Genomic DNA, 17,833 nt, shown 5'->3' with positions numbered 1-17,833 from the left:
AGGCAGCTCAGATGCATGCTGGAGAGGCTGTAGTCAAATTGGAAGTATGGCTCATATATGGTGGGATTGTGTGCCCATAAGAAACTTCTGGACAGCAGTTTTCCGAGAAATTAACGCAGTTCTTGCCACACAACTCCTCCCAAGCATAGAAACGGCCCTTCTACATGACTCTCCCCAAATAACATGCAAAATCCGTAGACAACTATTCTACATTTTGGTAAATACTGCGAAACAAATGATTCCCAGATGCTGGAAATCCACTAAAATCCCCACTATTAGCGAATGGAAGAAACTGGTCAACTCTGACTTGATATTAGAAAGATTCCATTACCTTCAAATTGGCAAATTAGATTTCTATGAGAACATGTTACTCCTCTGGGAGCTAGATAGATATAAATCATAGTTAGCCCAACTGATCAACACCCAGTTAAGCTCATGGTAGGTTAACCATATAAATACCTCCCCATTAATTCCTCGATCAAGCTTATTCAGAGCCATCGCGATGCCCGTCTCCACACCCGAGTGCACAAGGTCTATTTATCCATATTGTAATTTATTCTGTTATTGTTTTTATTTTTATTTTTTTCCTTAGTTGATTTATTGGGATCTATGTATTTTAATTTTTGGTGGTTTTTCAATGTAATCTCTGTCCACGCCAGACAAGGTTGCCAAGCAGAGGCTTGGTCAGCCATACTGTCTTCACTATTATTTACAAGTGGCAGTCCACTTATAGAAATGAGTACTATTTCTGGAACTATATTTTCTTGTGTCACCTACCTTTATGCACAGATAAATGGACTAATTCTCACATGGTCTGCATACTTGTCTACTGGACTCGAGGAGTTTATTTTATCCACCAGCTCTGTTTGTAATTGTGTATGTTTCCTGTCATGCTCAACAATTGGTTTAATGCTATTGTATGTTTTTTTTTTTTTTTTCTTATGCTGTTGAAAACCCAATAAAAAACAACTATATAAAAAAAAAAAACACACACTTTATGTAAAATTCCTGAACGATTGATTAAAGAGTCCTAGGATAGGACTTTTCAACTTTTGCACCTTTACATTTTTGCGCTGTACATTTTATTTACACAGACAAATACACAAACTAGAACACACACACCTCAGACCTGCTGAGCCAATTCATATGCAATGTGTCATCTATAAAACAGTTAGCAATGGCACACGATTCAGAGAGTAATTGTAAATAGATGGATATGTGGGCAGGATTAGGAAATAACTGAGGGACAGATGAAACCACAGAATGAATAAAATATTCACATGCATTATACTGGAAAACTCAATTGTGCCAAACGTCAATAAAACCGTACTATAAGCTGTGGTCAATATGAAATAGGATGGTAGAAGAATATGCATCATTATGTATAAATCTTATAAATATAAAATTATTAAACCAGGAACTAAAAATTCTCCAAAAATATTACAATTTGTGAATCCGACACAATTATGGGGGACCTAGACCATTTTTCTCATTAAGCATACTATATATGCTAGACAGAGTACCTGCTAAATACGGCAGATATGCCCCGCCAAAATGTTCAGTTGTTTTCAAGGATTGCAGTTTGTAAATTATTATTGGATGTATAACGCATTGTCATGATATTGTAACACTCTGTTCTGGTCCTTTTGTCATGTATGTATTGACCATACACTTTCAATAAAAAGATTTATAAAAACAAAAACAAAATATTACAATTTGTTTTCACCATTTTGTACAAAACGGTATGCAATAACGTGCTTTAGAATGTGACCAGGATAAGAAACCGATGCATATTTAGGTCTGAAGTCAGACAAATAAAATCACATAGTAATGTGCATACTCAGGGCTGAATAGTTCATCTCTGCCTCCACCGGGCCACAAACCATAGACTGGCAAAGGAAAGAGAGGTTACTGAAAATGTGTGATATTGGAGAAGTAAAGTAGAAGTGGAGGATTACACATAATAAAGCAAGAGCTGGCGAAAACCATACTCTGTTCCTGCAACAACTGGCACCAAGATCCAGCCCTGCATATACCCAGTTTTCAAGCACATTCCTAAAACCTCAGTGTACGGAGGTTGTGTCGTATCTTATGTATGACGTTTGCCAAGATGCAAATATTTGATGCTTGATTCTGTTAGAAATTCAGATTTTGCAACAGTTTGTTGTTCACTGCAAACAGACAAGTGCCTACAGCTTGTAATTGTGACACTGCAGGTGTGTGGGCTTGTATCTTTAAAGGGATTGTTGTTGTTTAAAAAGATAGATAATCCCTTTATTACCCATTCCCCAGTTTTGCATAACCAACACAGTTATATTAATAAAATTTAACCTTTGTGATTACCTTTTATCTAAGTCTCTTTTGACAGCCCCCTGATCTCATGGCTATTTATTTATTATCTATTGACTTGCATTTTAGACAATTACTCAAATAGCTACATGTGTGTGAGCACAATGTTATCTACATTGCCCACATGAACTAGCACTCTCCTTTAGTAAAAAGCTAATAAAAAAGCATGTGATAAGAGACTGTCTGTAGTGGCTTAGAAACAGGCAGAAATTTAGAGGTTTAAAGGTTATAACGTATATTAATAAAACAATGTTGTTGTGCAAAGCTGGCAAATGAGTAGTAAAGGCATTGTCTATCTTTTTAAACAATAACAATTTGGTGTTGACTGTGCCTTTAAGGAAATTGGCCACATGAAACCCGCATCTTTCAAAATTTTCATTGCCTTAAATGATTAATTACTTGGATGCCACAATGGTAAGCTATTGTAGTTTCCTGAAACCCTCTAAGCCCACCGACAATTCAATATAAATTCATGTGGGTTGATATCACCTATCCTTTTAATGAACACAAAAAAAGTTATATATATAAAAACTACAACAATGGCAAGAATTAAACTTTTTCACATGTTAGGGCACTCACTAGTGGAATTAGCTGTAACATTTAAGCTTGGGCCATCTTTTATACTGTTACCATAAACATACATAGATACAATTTTCAGTTTCTTGTACTTACTCCTTTGGTGGGTTAAGGTCTTCAACTCTAGCCTCAAAAAACTGCATCACATCATCACACTGAGAGATGTATGGTGGAAGACGGATGAGAGCCTAAAACAGGAAAAATATACAACTTCAAAAAACATTTTTTTGCCCTTGGCCAACATTACTTTTTACACATCATGGTTGGCTGCATCCAACGGTGGTTCTAGAACTTAAAATTGGGGGAAGGAGGATCTAATAAAGTGGTAAAAGATTGAAAGACAAAGCACATAATATATGGAGCTGGTTGCAAAATATATGTGCGGTGCTTCCCAACTTAACGGTGGTGCAACACATGCATTTGGAGGTACGTAGCAAACCCATAGAACCACCAATGGCTGCACCAACATCATTAATTGGCTTAGATTATATTTGTATATGCTTGTGATAGAGGGGTGATTATATTTTCCAAAGAAGGCAGCATTAACAGTGTATCTGCTTAGGAATAAGTAATTAGGTTAATAGCGATATCATAGTTAACATAAAGTGAGCAGGAGAATATAACACAATATTACTGGCAGAGACAAAGACAAAAACATATCAAATTCATCCAATTAGTTTTCACTTTAAACAAATATAATCAACATTTTGAAAACAGGTTTAGTTTCTATTCCTTGTCTGGCTTCTCTTGGCTGAACCCCAGGGGTCTATTTTGGCCTAGGTCAACTAAACATGTACTTAGGGCAGCAGGATTTGGGTCTACAGCAAATGTAGGGCTAGATTACAAGTGGTGTGTTGGGTTAATAAACTATGCGCTGTGGGGGTAAAAGCTAGGGAGTCTAAAAGAAGTAATCTCAAACACTTCAAATGTAGGTAGATGCTGGGAATATACCAACTAATATTGCAAATATTCTCTGTGGACACCATATTATATTACAAATTTGCCCATATCAGATCCATAAAAAATATCTGCAACCTTCACCTAGGTTCAAATATATTCAAATATATTAACTTGTTTGTTCAGTAGATCTATGAGATTATAGCATATTATATTATTTTATTTCACTCATGTTTTTAGGTTGGCCAACCTATTTGTTTTAACTAACAGTGATTTAGACTGCATCTTTTTATTCAAACTTTTATATCTGACTGTATGTATTTATATTTATCCAAAATAAACAGAATTTATTGATTCCAATTACATAGCAAGACTATCTTTCCTTATCGGGTAATTAAGCAGTAGCGCTTAAGAGTCTTATCCTTTCCGAGCATCTAGATTACAAGTGGCCCGCTTGTTGTGAGCGAGCAATAATGGGTATATTGCGGCTTTTTGCGCACATGTTACGAGTTGAAAGTAAATTCGCTCGATTGAACACAATTGAACTTAATTTGCATCAGGATAGAGCAACTCCAGAGCTCTGGTTAACTGTTATACTCAACTAAAAATGTTGAACAAAACATTTAAAAAAATAAATTGTGCAGTACAGTTACACTCATAACACAAAAAAATTAAAATTGCATTCAAATATTATAAGGGCTCAAAGATATGAGATAGTGTATATGCCAAAATGATTCTCAAATTATGGACAAACCAGTCCGGTGAGTGGAACAACCAATAAAGATGCTGAAGCACAACGTCACTACTGCGGCTATGTCACAGAAATTGAGCCAAGTGTTGTAAGAGATGGGGCATTAGTCCTGTCTAGAGATCTAACATTTCTGGAAATTTCAAAGTCATGGACCAGTTATTTATTTATTTTTTAAGAAAATAATGTTTTTTGCTTTTTTTTTTTTTTTTTGGGGGGGGGGGGGGGAGAAAACCAAAAAGGGAAATTGGAGTTACAATCAAAGTAATTGTGTTACATTGTTAAAGTGAATGTAAATTTTCATGAATGAGTGCCCGTTTTTTAAAATACAATTAAAAACAGGGGCACTTTCATTCATGAAAGTTTACATTGCAGTGGTTTTGTTAAAATACTTACCTTTCTCTTCTTCCAAGCGGGTCCAGCGATCACCCGCCTGCTTCTCATGCTGTATTTAGCATAGCAATGACAAAACCGGCTTCCTCCAATCACGGCTTGGCCTCAGGAAATGTGTGCTCTGGGGGGGAAGCCATGATTGGAAGAAGCCGGATTTGTCATTTCTAAGTAAGTACAGAGGAGCTGCCGGGCGTGGGATCGCTGGTACAGCTTGGAAGAAGAAAAAAAAAAGGTATTTTAAACAAAACCGCTGCAATGTAAACTTTCATGAATGAAAGTGCCCTTGTTTTTAATAGTATTTTTTTAAAAAACGGGCACTCATTCATGAAAATTTACATTCCCTTTAATATAAAATGCTGTGTGGATAAAAGTTTTACAATATTATGCTTGAAATAAAAGTATAGCTTATTCAGTAAATAATAAAACTAAATTTGTTTGATTTGTTTTTTTGTTACAAATGTAACTACAAGGTCCGGATATTTTGTTTAGAGCACGTGAACAATAAGGAACCTCTTTTGTCAATACATGAGAACAGGCAACCCTCCAAAAAAAAAACAATGAAAAAACACAGAAACAAACATAACAAAAAAGAACATTATTTTGTCTCATATAATTCTCCTACTAATTTATAGTACTAAACAGAGAGAAATCTCTCATTACCATAAAAGACTCTTGCTGAAGTGCTTTAATAAAAAAAAAGGACTAAGGAGACCTTCTAATGTGCCTATTTCATGCAAAAGCACTTTTAATAAAACGGAATGGGAATGCCCCCCCAGCTGTCAATCAGCCAAGAGAATTTTCTCTTTCAGTACAAGAGCCAATGCTTCCATATGAGAAGAATCTGATAGGGCAACCAATCACAGAGGAATATTTTGCAGATTAGTAGGAATAAAGTCTTAATTTAGATAAAGGTTATGAAGATAAACTAATGTAGTTAAAATATGGTTAGATTTTCAAAATTCAGATGAATTTAAACTCTTACCTTTCAATAAAGGCCTAACTGAGAGGACAGAAACAACACAATCAACTTTATTAACAAGATGCAGACCACAAGCAAAATAAACTAAAACTCTTTCCCATGCATTGCCCCAAGAAACCAATGCATATTTCTCTTTTATTTGAGATTTGCATCCTCAGTATTTTTTTAGTACCTGAATTGTATTCCAGGATTAGCTTTGTCTTCACAGTACAGGAATTACAATGATTTGAGACTTTACGTAAAGTATCATCAGTCTTTTAAAAAAGTATTTGTGTAAAATAGTTTTTAGAAATATTGGAGGTTTAAAGGGATACGAAACCCAAAAATGTTCTTTTGTGATTCAGACAGAGCATACAATAAATAAAAAAAAAAAGAGATTCCAATTTAATTCTATTATCAAATTTGCTTCGTTCCCATGATATTCTTTGTTGAAGAGATACCTAGGTAGGTGTCTGGAGCACTACATGATTGGAAATAGTGCTGCCATCTAGTGCTCTGGCAAATAGAAAACATTCTTGCTAAAGTGCTGCCAAATAGTGCTCCAGAAATAGGCAGGCTCTTGAGCTTATGTCCCTGCTTTTCAACAAAAGATACCAAAGGAACTAAGAATAATTGATAATAGAAGTAGTTTAGAAAGATGTTTAAAATCAACATAGGGACCTTCCAATCTCTAGTCTTGTCAGTGCAATATCTGAGCCTTTGGATGTAAAAAGTAAACTAAGTATGCGCTCATAAAGGTACTGGGTGGATTTGAACCAAAGACCTGCTGGTTGTTGCTTTACCCACTATGGGATTCATCTTCATTACTCTGTGTGAATTGTGGTACTGGTGTTTATCGGGTTCCAATACTTGCACACCTAATTCACCAGCTGGGACTTGTTACTTAAAGGGACAGTCAACACTTCATTTAACATGATTGTATATTGAAAATAAAAAAACGAAGATGCACCTGCACTATACCCCTCCAGCCTTGCCGCCTTGCTTCTTTCCTAATCAGCGTCGCTAACCTCTCTAATAACCGGTAAATATGGCAGCCGAACTCCCCCCACCGTTACGTAGCTGCCTTCTTCTTCAACTGATAAGCAAATCAGAATCCAGTCCTCGGACAGAAATTTCACGCACGTGCTATATAGACAGCTCTGCTGTGGGTGTCCTCTTGCAACTTCCTGTTGGGAAGGAGAATATCCCACAAGTAATGGATGAACCTGTGGACTGGATACACCTTTACAAGAGAAAATAGTTTAATTCAGAATTTTATTTAATTGCAATACAATTTAAAATGAATAAAGCTACAGCGTTTCCACAGAGGTATGTGAAAAAAATGTTCCCCTTATTTTAATTACTTTCTTTTAATTTAAACGTGTATTACACAGCCATTAATAATCAGTGTTTCCAATGTATCCACTTTTTTATGTATTATAATTTATTTTTCCTGTGGGATATCACTTTACATCTATTTGCCATATGTATACTATAGAAAGGCACAAAACACTAATTTACCTACCAAAGACTTCTAGATTATTTAAATGTCCAATTATTACACAATAAAATAGATTTCACAGCAAAGTTGCCAACATGTCCCTCTCAAATATGTTTAACTACCATTGACCAGAAAATTTCCTAGTTGTAACACATTTAATAGTATCCATCTATTACATATTCCTCTACCCCACAATATTTAATAATCCATTTAAAAATTATAATTCACAAAACATGATTACTAATAACTACATACAACTAAAATACATTACCACAATACTGCTCTTTAAAATTTCTATTGGAATATTTTACTGCAATAATAATAATAATAAAGTTAAAGGGACATTGTACACTAGATTTTTTTTGCATACATGTTTTGTAGATGATCAGTTTATATAGCCCTTCTGGGAGTGTTTTTGTAGCATTGTATAGTTTTACTTTTTTTTTTTTAAATAACATTGCGCTGATTTTCAGACTCCTAACCAAGCCCCAAACTATCAGATGTAGACCAAGGTCTTTAGATTCCAATTTGTGTTAACTGTCTTTTCATATATAGGGAAGGTGAGATCCTGCTCTTTCTGCTTTCCCAGCCCCTTTCACTGTGTGCTACAGCCTAACCTCATCAACAGTGCTAAACAGAGAGCTTCTAAATAAGTTTTTTTATTAAATATTTTTTTTTATTGAGACACACAAAAGTAGATACAAGGATACAATTCCACGTGGGTATGTGAGTAAAAAGAATTTACAAGGTAAAGAAATAATACATCTGCAACAGTGATGCAATAGACCTTATAACATATTAGCACATACACAATTCTATATGGGTTGCTGGATGTGGTGGTGGAATTTTCTTAAAGATATATGAAGGGTCTCTCTTTTCTTGTTTAATGAGAAATTCTATAGGAGTAAATTAACGTAGTTATATCCCTATTTTGTGCGGGGCTGGTCTAAACAGACCATGTTTTGTAAACAAAAATTATGACCTGGTAAACTTGTAATGTGAGATCATGGAATGCCCTTGTAGGGAGGGAAGTATTCATCAGGTGTCTTAGGTCTTTTGTGGGCCATCAGGGGGTCTATGTCAATAAGGGGATATAACTAATTCAGATATTGAGAAAGAGGAGAAAGATTACAGCGGGCAATAGCCGCTCGGAATTAAAGAAATGGGCATAGTACCCACTATAGGGGGGGAGGAGGGGTGGAGCGAGTTTAAATTTTACTGAAATAAACGAAGCCTGTAAATAAAAGGGGATGTGGTGCCTTAGGAATACTCTGATTATCTGTTTAGGATACAACGGAGGGCGGGGGGGGGGGGGGGGACCCACTAGTGTACAGCTAATGATTTCTCTCTCCTGAGTATGCTGGGCCTGTAAGATAGAAAGTACTCTGAGTAATTGTCTAGAGGTCGTTGATATATGAGCACTACATAATAAACAAGTAGTATAGTATCTTGCCCATTGAGATAGATTCTGACAGGTAATGAGAGTATGTGATGGTGGGATTTCAGTATAGTTTAGTTTTAAAGTGACCAATAGCTGGCTCCCGCAAGGCAAAATACTACAATAGTGAGTCTCCTATGTGCTGCTATGTGTAAGCTGCTGTGTCCACATATCTTAGCTTCAGGGCAGATAAAAGGGTCTTTGTAAGAAGGTAGCTTACCTAGAGCAAGTTTAAGATTAGGTAATGTAGGAGTCTAGCCTCTAGCTGCATATAATATTAAAGCTCAATTGTAGTAAAAAGTATTTAATCTATAAACCAGGCAGCTAACTGGGTCTCTACTCGTGTCTATATTAGTCTAGTATAGAAATCTATGGGCATGTGATAGGGCCCGCTGTGTAATGAGATATGGTGCGGTGGGTGGCTTTGACAGTGGTGGGGGTTTCTTCAGCAGCATACATATCTTAGTTTTCCTATCGTATCAAAACAGTATTAAACAGCTTCCATAAAAAGGCAACTCAGTGACAGGTACATAAATGTGCGCTATTCATGAACTAAGCACGGCAAACATATTTAAACAGAAACTGTGCCCTGTGTGAAGGGGCCTTAAACGTAATTTAAGTCTATTCAGTAGAAATATATGGAGATGCTAGTCTGGCTTCAAACCTTTGGGATCATCCTCAGAACAGTGGGAGAGATGATAGCGTCCCAGCCGCTAGTTACCCCTTCACAAAGGCAATCTTTAGGAGTCATTACCCAATGCCGCATTTAGCAGAGGAGTCACTGTAAATGCCTTTAGCCCTTTCCACTATCCAGAGCTCGGGTGGCCATTCTAAGGAAGCGGGTGCGGTGTAGCGGTCTCGGGCAAAAGCAGTTTTAGTGATGAAGTCCAGATCTGACCTGAAGTGCTTTGCGTGGATGATAGCCAGTGTCACTATGCGAGCAGCGGGGTAAGGTTCGTTTTCAGGTTGTGATTTTCTAGCATCGATGCGTATGTTGTCTGTTGAGCATATGCTTGGTAGTCTTTTTGGTGCTGATCCATAGGTAATCCGTGACCGGACTGCACCCAATTTTAAGGAACTCCTCTCTGAGACTCCGATAGCGCTCAAGTGTATCCCAGACTCTACAGAAGTCCCTGCTATCAGGGGGTGGTGGGTGTCAGACGACGTCTCCTGGATATCAATCCGGCTCTCTAGATAGAAGGGTTCCTCCGTGAATTGTCTAGGGGCTACTGGAGTTTGGCGGTGTAAGGTGGCAAATTCACACTTGAGTTCTCCAAAGTGCCTGTCCATGTTATTTGAAAAGGCTTCTAAAGCGCATATAACTGCCGCCATCTCCATAATGTGTTTGCAATATATAGGCCTTAAGATGGCCGCTGCAGAGGTGCTTCTGGTCGGTGTTTTCCACAACAAACAGGGTTTATAGCTTCTTCTGGGGTTTCATTAACGGTCTTCTTTCTCAGTGAGCTCCACAATTACTCTGACATGAGAATAGTTGGTAATCTAGTGTGCCGAGCAGTCAAATAGTATACGTTAAATCTATAGATTGTAGGAGCTGAATAAAAAGTGTGACTGCTCGGCTCCTAAATAAGTTTTAAAAAAGGTTTTATACTAGATTTTTAGACTAAGTATATTCTTCTTTATAGTATATTACATGCAGTTACATGAAAATGTGTGTACATTGTCCCTTTAATTGCTGCTCAGAATTCTATTTTCAGCATTACAGGGAGTGCAGAATTATTAGGCAAGTTGTATTTTTGAGGATTAATTTTATTATTGAACAACAACCATGTTCTCAATGAACCCAAAAAACTCATTAATATCAAAGCTGAATAGTTTTGGAAGAAGTTTTTAGTTTGTTTTTAGTTATAGCTATTTTAGGGGGATATCTGTGTGTGCAGGTGACTATTACTGTGCATAATTATTAGGCAACTTAACAAAAAACAAATATATACCCATTTCAATTATTTATTTTTACCAGTGAAACCAATATAACATCTCAACATTCACAAATATACATTTCTGACATTCAAAAACAAAACAAAAACAAATCAGTGACCAATATAGCCACCTTTCTTTGCAAGGACACTCAAAAGCCTGCCATCCATGGATTCTGTCAGTGTTTTGATCTGTTCACCATCAACATTGCGTGCAGCAGCAACCACAGCCTCCCAGACACTGTTCAGAGAGGTGTACTGTTTTCCCTCCTTGTAAATCTCACATTTGATGGACCACAGGTTCTCAATGGGGTTCAGATCAGGTGAACAAGGAGGCCATGTCATTAGATTTTCTTCTTTTATACCCTTTCTTGCCAGCCATGCTGTGGAGTACTTGGACGCGTGTGATGGAGCATTGTCCTGCATGAAAATCATGTTTTTCTTGAAGGATGCAGACTTCTTCCTGTACCACTGCTTGAAGAAGGTGTCTTCCAGAAACTGGCAGTAGGACTGGGAGTTGAGCTTGACTCCATCCTCAACCCGAAAAGGCCCCACAAGCTCATCTTTGATGATACCAGCCCAAACCAGTACTCCACCTCCACCTTGCTGGCGTCTGAGTCGGACTGGAGCTCTCTGCCCTTTACCAATCCAGCCACGGGCCCATCCATCTGGCCAATCAAGACTCTCATTTCATCAGTCCATAAAACCTTAGAAAAATCAGTCTTGAGATATTTCTTGGCCCAGTCTTGACGTTTCAGCTTGTGTGTCTTGTTCAGTGGTGGTCGTCTTTCAGCCTTTCTTACCTTGGCCATGTCTCTGAGTATTGCACACCTTGTGCTTTTGGGCACTCCAGTGATGTTGCAGCTCTGAAATATGGCCAAACTGGTGGCAAGTGGCATCTTGGCAGCTGCACGCTTGACTTTTCTCAGTTCATGGGCAGTTATTTTGCGCCTTGGTTTTTCCACACGCTTCTTGCGACCCTGTTGACTATTTTGAATGAAACGCTTGATTGTTCGATGATCACGCTTCAGAAGCTTTGTAATTTTAAGAGTGCTGCATCCCTCTGCAAGATATCTCACTATTTTTGACTTTTCTGAGCCTGTCAAGTCCTTCTTTTGACCCATTTTGCCAAAGGAAAGGAAGTTGTCTAATAATTATGCACACCTGATATAGGGTGTTGATGTTATTAGACCACACCCCTTCTCATTACAGAGATGCACATCACCTAATATGCTTAATTGGTAGTAGGCTTTCGAGTCTATACAGCTTGGAGTAAGACAACATGCATAAAGAGGATGATGTGGTCAAAATACTCATTTGCCTAATAATTCTGCACTCCCTGTATAAAAGTTACCTACTTAGGGCTAGATTACAAGTGGAGCACTATTTAGCGCTTTCACTATAATGCTAATTAACTTTTTGTGCATGTCGGGTTGCACTGGTATTACGAGTTGAAAGTAAAAAGTTATCACGATCGCTAACACAACCGTATAAAAAGCCAAACTTACAATATCTCGCTCGCAATAACCTATTCCCCCATAGAAGTAAATGGAGGGGGGGGAAAAACACCCCACTATCGTGCAAACCCGATCACATATTCTCATGTGCGCTAATCCGACAAAAATATGAATACTTCACATTTCAATCTTCTGCGCATTGCAGAATAAGTTCTATTTATTCAAAAATACATACTTATATATATATATATATATATATATATATATATAAACACATAGAAACACCCAGCACTCACCAGCTAGCTCACAGCTAAGATAAAACCACAACTGGAAAGGTTAGTCACCGCATCTGGCCAAATGGGAAAGCTCAGGCACCACGTCAAGGTCCTTTCCTTAGCCTGAGTCCCTAACACAGGCACACCATCATGCGAGCTCACAAAGCTAAACAAACTGAGAACAAAGAAGGGGTGCACAGGTGGCTGTAATCACCCATAGAAAATACAAAACATGGAAGGGAACTGCACTCCAAGACCGGATCAGGTACACATCCTGTGACTCAGTAACATCCAGCCCTGGGTGCTAAATAGCACTCCAAAAAAGCTGTGATGTCACCAGAGCCACAGGCAGCTAACCCCAGTCCGGAATGGGTGCAAGAACCAAGGGAGATTACAAATAAAAAGTAATACAACACATAGAAACACCCAGCACTCACCAGCTAGCTCACAGCTAAGATAAAACCACAACTGGAAAGGTTAGTCACCGCATCTGGCCAAATGGGAAAGCTCAGGCACCACGTCAAGGTCCTTTCCTTAGCCTGAGTCCCTAACACAGGCACACCATCATGTGAGCTCACAAAGCTAAACAAACTGAGAACAAAGAAGGGGTGCACAGGTCCTTGACGTGGTGCCTGAGCTTTCCCATTTGGCCAGATGCGGTGACTAACCTTTCCAGTTGTGGTTTTATCTTAGCTGTGAGCTAGCTGGTGAGTGCTGGGTGTTTCTATGTGTTGTATTACTTTTTATTTGTAATCTCCCTTGGTTCTTGCACCCATTCCGGACTGGGGTTAGCTGCCGGTGGCTCTGGTGACATCACAGCTTTTTTGGAGTGCTATTTAGCACCCAGGGCTGGATGTTACTGAGTCACAGGATGTGTACCTGATCCGGTCTTGGAGTGCAGTTCCCTTCCATGTTTTGTATTTTCTATGGGTGATTACAGCCACCTGTGCACCCCTTCTTTGTTCTCAGTTTGTTTAGCTTTGTGAGCTCGCATGATGGTGTGCCTGTGTTAGGGACTCAGGCTAAGGAAAGGACCTTGACGTGGTGCCTGAGCTTTCCCATTTGGCCAGATGCGGTGACTAACCTTTCCAGTTGTGGTTTTATCTTAGCTGTGAGCTAGCTGGTGAGTGCTGGGTGTTTCTATGTGTTGTATTACTTTTTATTTGTAATCTCCCTTGGTTCTTGCACCCATTCCGGACTGGGGTTAGCTGCCTGTGGCTCTGGTGACATCACAGCTTTTTTGGAGTGCTATTTAGCACCCAGGGCTGGATGTTACTGAGTCACAGGATGTGTACCTGATCCGGTCTTGGAGTGCAGTTCCCTTCCATGTTTTATATATATATATATATATATATATATATATATATATATATATATATATATATATATATATATATATATTATTTATTCTCCCTAAGAGAAAAAGGGGCAACCAGACGTGGACTCCTTGCTCAGTGTGCTTAGGCTGAAACGATCGTCTGGGGTTGCTGTGTTCCTTGTTCAGAGAGGAATTGCCTGGTATTTTGGCGCTGGACTGACCGTAATAGGCGGGATCAGACTGATATACTACAGGAAAGTTCTTCTCTGTGAAAAGCATTACTGGGCTAAAAAGCTGCACCCAGGTGGAAATTTCCCTAGAACAGGCTAACAATGGTATTGAGCCAATTGTTCGTTCCTGTGAGTGCACTTCTCTCTGTATGTATTTAGTCTCCCTATGGGAAAAAGGGGCAACCAGACGTGGACTCCTTGCTCAGTGTGCTTAGAGGAATATGGCTATACCTCACTGACGAGGCCCAATGAAGGCTGAAACGATCGTCAGGGGTTGCTGTGTTACTTGTTCAGAGAGGAATTGCCTGGTATTTCGGCACTGGACTAACCGTAATAGGCGAGATCAGACTGATATACTACAGGAAAAACAGAATTTATGTTTACCTGATAAATTTCTTTCTCCAAGGTGTGTCCGGTCCACGGCTTCATCCTTACTTGTGATATATTCTCATTCCCTACAGGAAATGGCAAAGAGAGCACACAGCAAAGCTGTCCATATAGCCTCCCCTCTGGCTCCGCCCCCCAGTCATTCGACTGACGGTTAGGAGAAAAAGGAGAAACCATAAGGTGCCGTGGTGACTGTAGTGTACAAAAAACAAACATTTTAAACCTGACTAAAAAGCCACGGCGGGCCGTGGACCGGACACACCGTAGGAGAAAGAAATTTATCAGGTAAACATAAATTCTGTTTTCTCCTACATTGGTGTGTCCGGTCCACGGCTTCATCCTTACTTGTGGGAACCAATACCAAAGCTTTAGGACATGGATGAAGGGAGGGAACAAGTCAGGTAACCTAAACGGAAGGCACCACTGCTTGCAAAACCTTTCTCCCAAAAATAGCCTCCGAAGAAGCATAAGTATCGAATTTGTAAAATTTGGCAAATGTATGGAAAGAAGACCAAGTCGCTGCCTTACAGATCTGTTCAACAGAAGCCTCATTCTTGAAGACCCATGTGGAAGCCACAGCTCTAGTAGAGTGAGCTGTAATTCATTCAGGAGGCTGCCGTCCGGCAGTCTCATAAGCTAATCGGATGATGCTTTTTAGCCAAAAGGAAAGAGAGGTAGCAGTAGCTTTCTGACCTCTCCTCTTACCAGAATAGACGACAAACAATGATGATTTCTCTCTGAAAACCTTTGTTGCTTCTAAATAGAATTTTAAAGCACGAACCACATCTAGGTTATGTAACAAACGTTCCTTCTTCGAAACTGGATTCGGACACAGAGAAGGAACAACTATTTCCTGGTTAATATTCCTGTTGGAAACCACCTTTGGAAGAAAACCAGGCTTGGTACCTAAAACTACCTTATCCGTATGAAAAACCAGATAGGGTGAAGTACACTGCAAAGCAGACAATTCAGAAACTCTTCTAGCAGAAGAAATAGCAACCAAAAACAGAACTTTCCAAGATAGTAAACACCACATACTCTTCACCATCCCCGTGGAGATGCTACTTGTACAGAGCAGCAAAGAGAATGACTGAGGGGCGGAGCAAGAGGGGAGGCTATATGGACAGCTTTGCTGTGTGCTCTCTTTGCCATTTCCTGTAGGGAATGAGAATATCCCACAAGTAAGGATGAAGCCATGGACCGGACACACCAATGTAGGAGAAAGTATACACACACACACACATACATATATATATATACATATATACATATATACATACATATATATATATATACATATATATATATATATATATATATATATATATATATATATATATATATATATATATATATATATATATACATATATATATATATATATATATATATATATACATATGTTAGCACTCACGGTTAACATTTCATCCACCAAGGGTACTTCCATGGTATTGATAGTAGTAAAGGATGGGGATGCACTCGTCAGGATTTCCAAAGTTACCTCTTAATGTAATGTTTCGGGGGGTTACCCCCCTTTCTCAGACAATACAAAATACCAATGCACAACCTACTTAGCCGCATGCCTTTTAAACTAAAGTAAGTTATACAGTTCCAGGTCATCACCTGTGATGTCACTCCCACTATCAGCAATCAACAGGTGAAGACCCCCACTGTGCTCCCAGTGTGTGTGACTACCTAATCTTAACAACACAAAAACATATCAACTAAAAGAGAACACCAAGTTCCCTATTTTACAGAAAGAACCACATGTTACAATATATGCATAGCAAAACTCCAGATAGATAGAAAAAGGATATAAAAGGCCCCAAGGTGAATATGATATTAATACCTGATAAGCCAGTATGCTAATTATGGCCGGCGGATGGTTGCCATAGCAACAACAACTGCCCCCAAACCTACCCTGGCTAATGTGGCTAATCAGCAGTATAAAACACAGAGAAGCACCCAACCCCCAGTCAAACGAGCAAAACACCCAGGGACCCATGAAGCATAATATGAGAACCAAATAACATAAATAAAATACAATACAGTAGATCCAAACAAAAGAAATGCTGACTATACCAAAGCAGCATCAGATGAATAACAGAGCTGGTCCTTGTAAACAAGCCGTATGGCTGGTACGCAATTGCAACCTCAAGTGCTGTGCTGCAAAAATCTCAGCATTCTCAGCGCAGCCAAAAAATGTCTGGTATGGAGGTGTGTCATTGTGAGCCAATCACGGGGCTAGATTACATAGTGCATGGTATTGCCCCAAAGACACGCTCTGCAATATCTGCAAATAGCGAGTATAACAGTACAGGAGCAAAGCATCCAAGACATACATCACAATATGAGAACCAAATAGCATTAGCGGTGTGGTTGTGGTAGTGGTTGTGCACGTCAGCCGGTATCTATGCTTGTACTTCATCTTCTTGGAGGGATGAGTGAAGTAAGGTCCTGTCTGTAAGGCACTCCAACCAGGATTTCTTCTGGTAAAAAGGACGGGGGTCCGTCTTCACCAGCATGTCCCTTAATTATGTCCCTCTACGAAAGCCCATGCGTGGTGATGTCATATTTCTCAATGGTAGCGCTGGATTACTCTTCACAATGTCCCAATGCTTATTAAAAGAATCTCTAAGACTTGATTTATCACTTGTGTAGGTTGTTACAAAAGTGAGTTGTTCCTGTAGTCCACGAGTTTTGGGGGTGTCTAATTCCATCAACTGTTGGTCAAGGATCCTAGAGGGATATCCTTTCTCCTGGAATCTTTTATACATTTCCTCCATCTGCTGTTGGGCTCTCTCCTCATCCGAGTTGTTTCTTTGGACCCTTTTAAATTGGAATTTAGGCAGGAATCTCTTGAGCAATGGTGGGTGACCACTAATGAATGAGAGCAGGGAGTTCCTATCTCTCTCCTTTCTGTAGAGTGTATTCTTCAAAAAGCTTCCATCCTTATATAGCTGCAGGTCCAGAAAGTGAATCATTCTGTCATCTGTCTCCATTTTGAACTTAAGTGCCGGATTGGCATTGTTCAGGCTCTGAAACCATACGTCCAATGTTGCTCTGTTTCCTCTCCAGATTAACACCAAGTCATCGATGTAACATCTGTAGAATAATATGCGTTTATCATTGAATAATTCTGTATCATTGGTTTCAAATTCCGCTATATACAAGTTAGCATATGATGGGGCCACATTGGACCCCATCGGTGTCCCCATTTTCTGTAGATAAAAGTGGTGTTCAATACAGAAGTAGTTCATAGTGAGGCAGAATTCCAGTAGATTAATTACAATCTCCACAGGGGGTCCTATATATGGATACTTGCCAAGCTGTCTGTTTACTGCTTGTAATCCCTCCTGGTGGGGAATAACA

The 17,833-nt window shown here is 39.0% G+C and overlaps 1 protein-coding gene across 2 annotated transcripts in view; it reads right to left on the bottom strand.

The window, feature by feature from the left end:
* The window catches only part of SH3PXD2B (SH3 and PX domains 2B), a 455,707-nt gene that overhangs the window by 181,302 nt on the left and 256,572 nt on the right, over positions 1-17,833 (bottom strand). For both annotated transcript variants that reach the window (XM_053717127.1, XM_053717128.1), the window contains exon 5: positions 3,022-3,113. In XM_053717127.1, coding sequence (XP_053573102.1) covers positions 3,022-3,113 — 92 coding nt within the window. The remainder of the gene's footprint in view (positions 1-3,021; positions 3,114-17,833) is intronic.

Source organism: Bombina bombina, chromosome 6, assembly GCF_027579735.1.
Source record: "Bombina bombina isolate aBomBom1 chromosome 6, aBomBom1.pri, whole genome shotgun sequence".
Classification (NCBI taxonomy): Eukaryota; Metazoa; Chordata; class Amphibia; order Anura; family Bombinatoridae; genus Bombina; species Bombina bombina.
The sequence above is the reverse complement of the archived record's forward strand: the minus strand, read 5'-3'. Positions and strand labels throughout refer to the sequence as shown.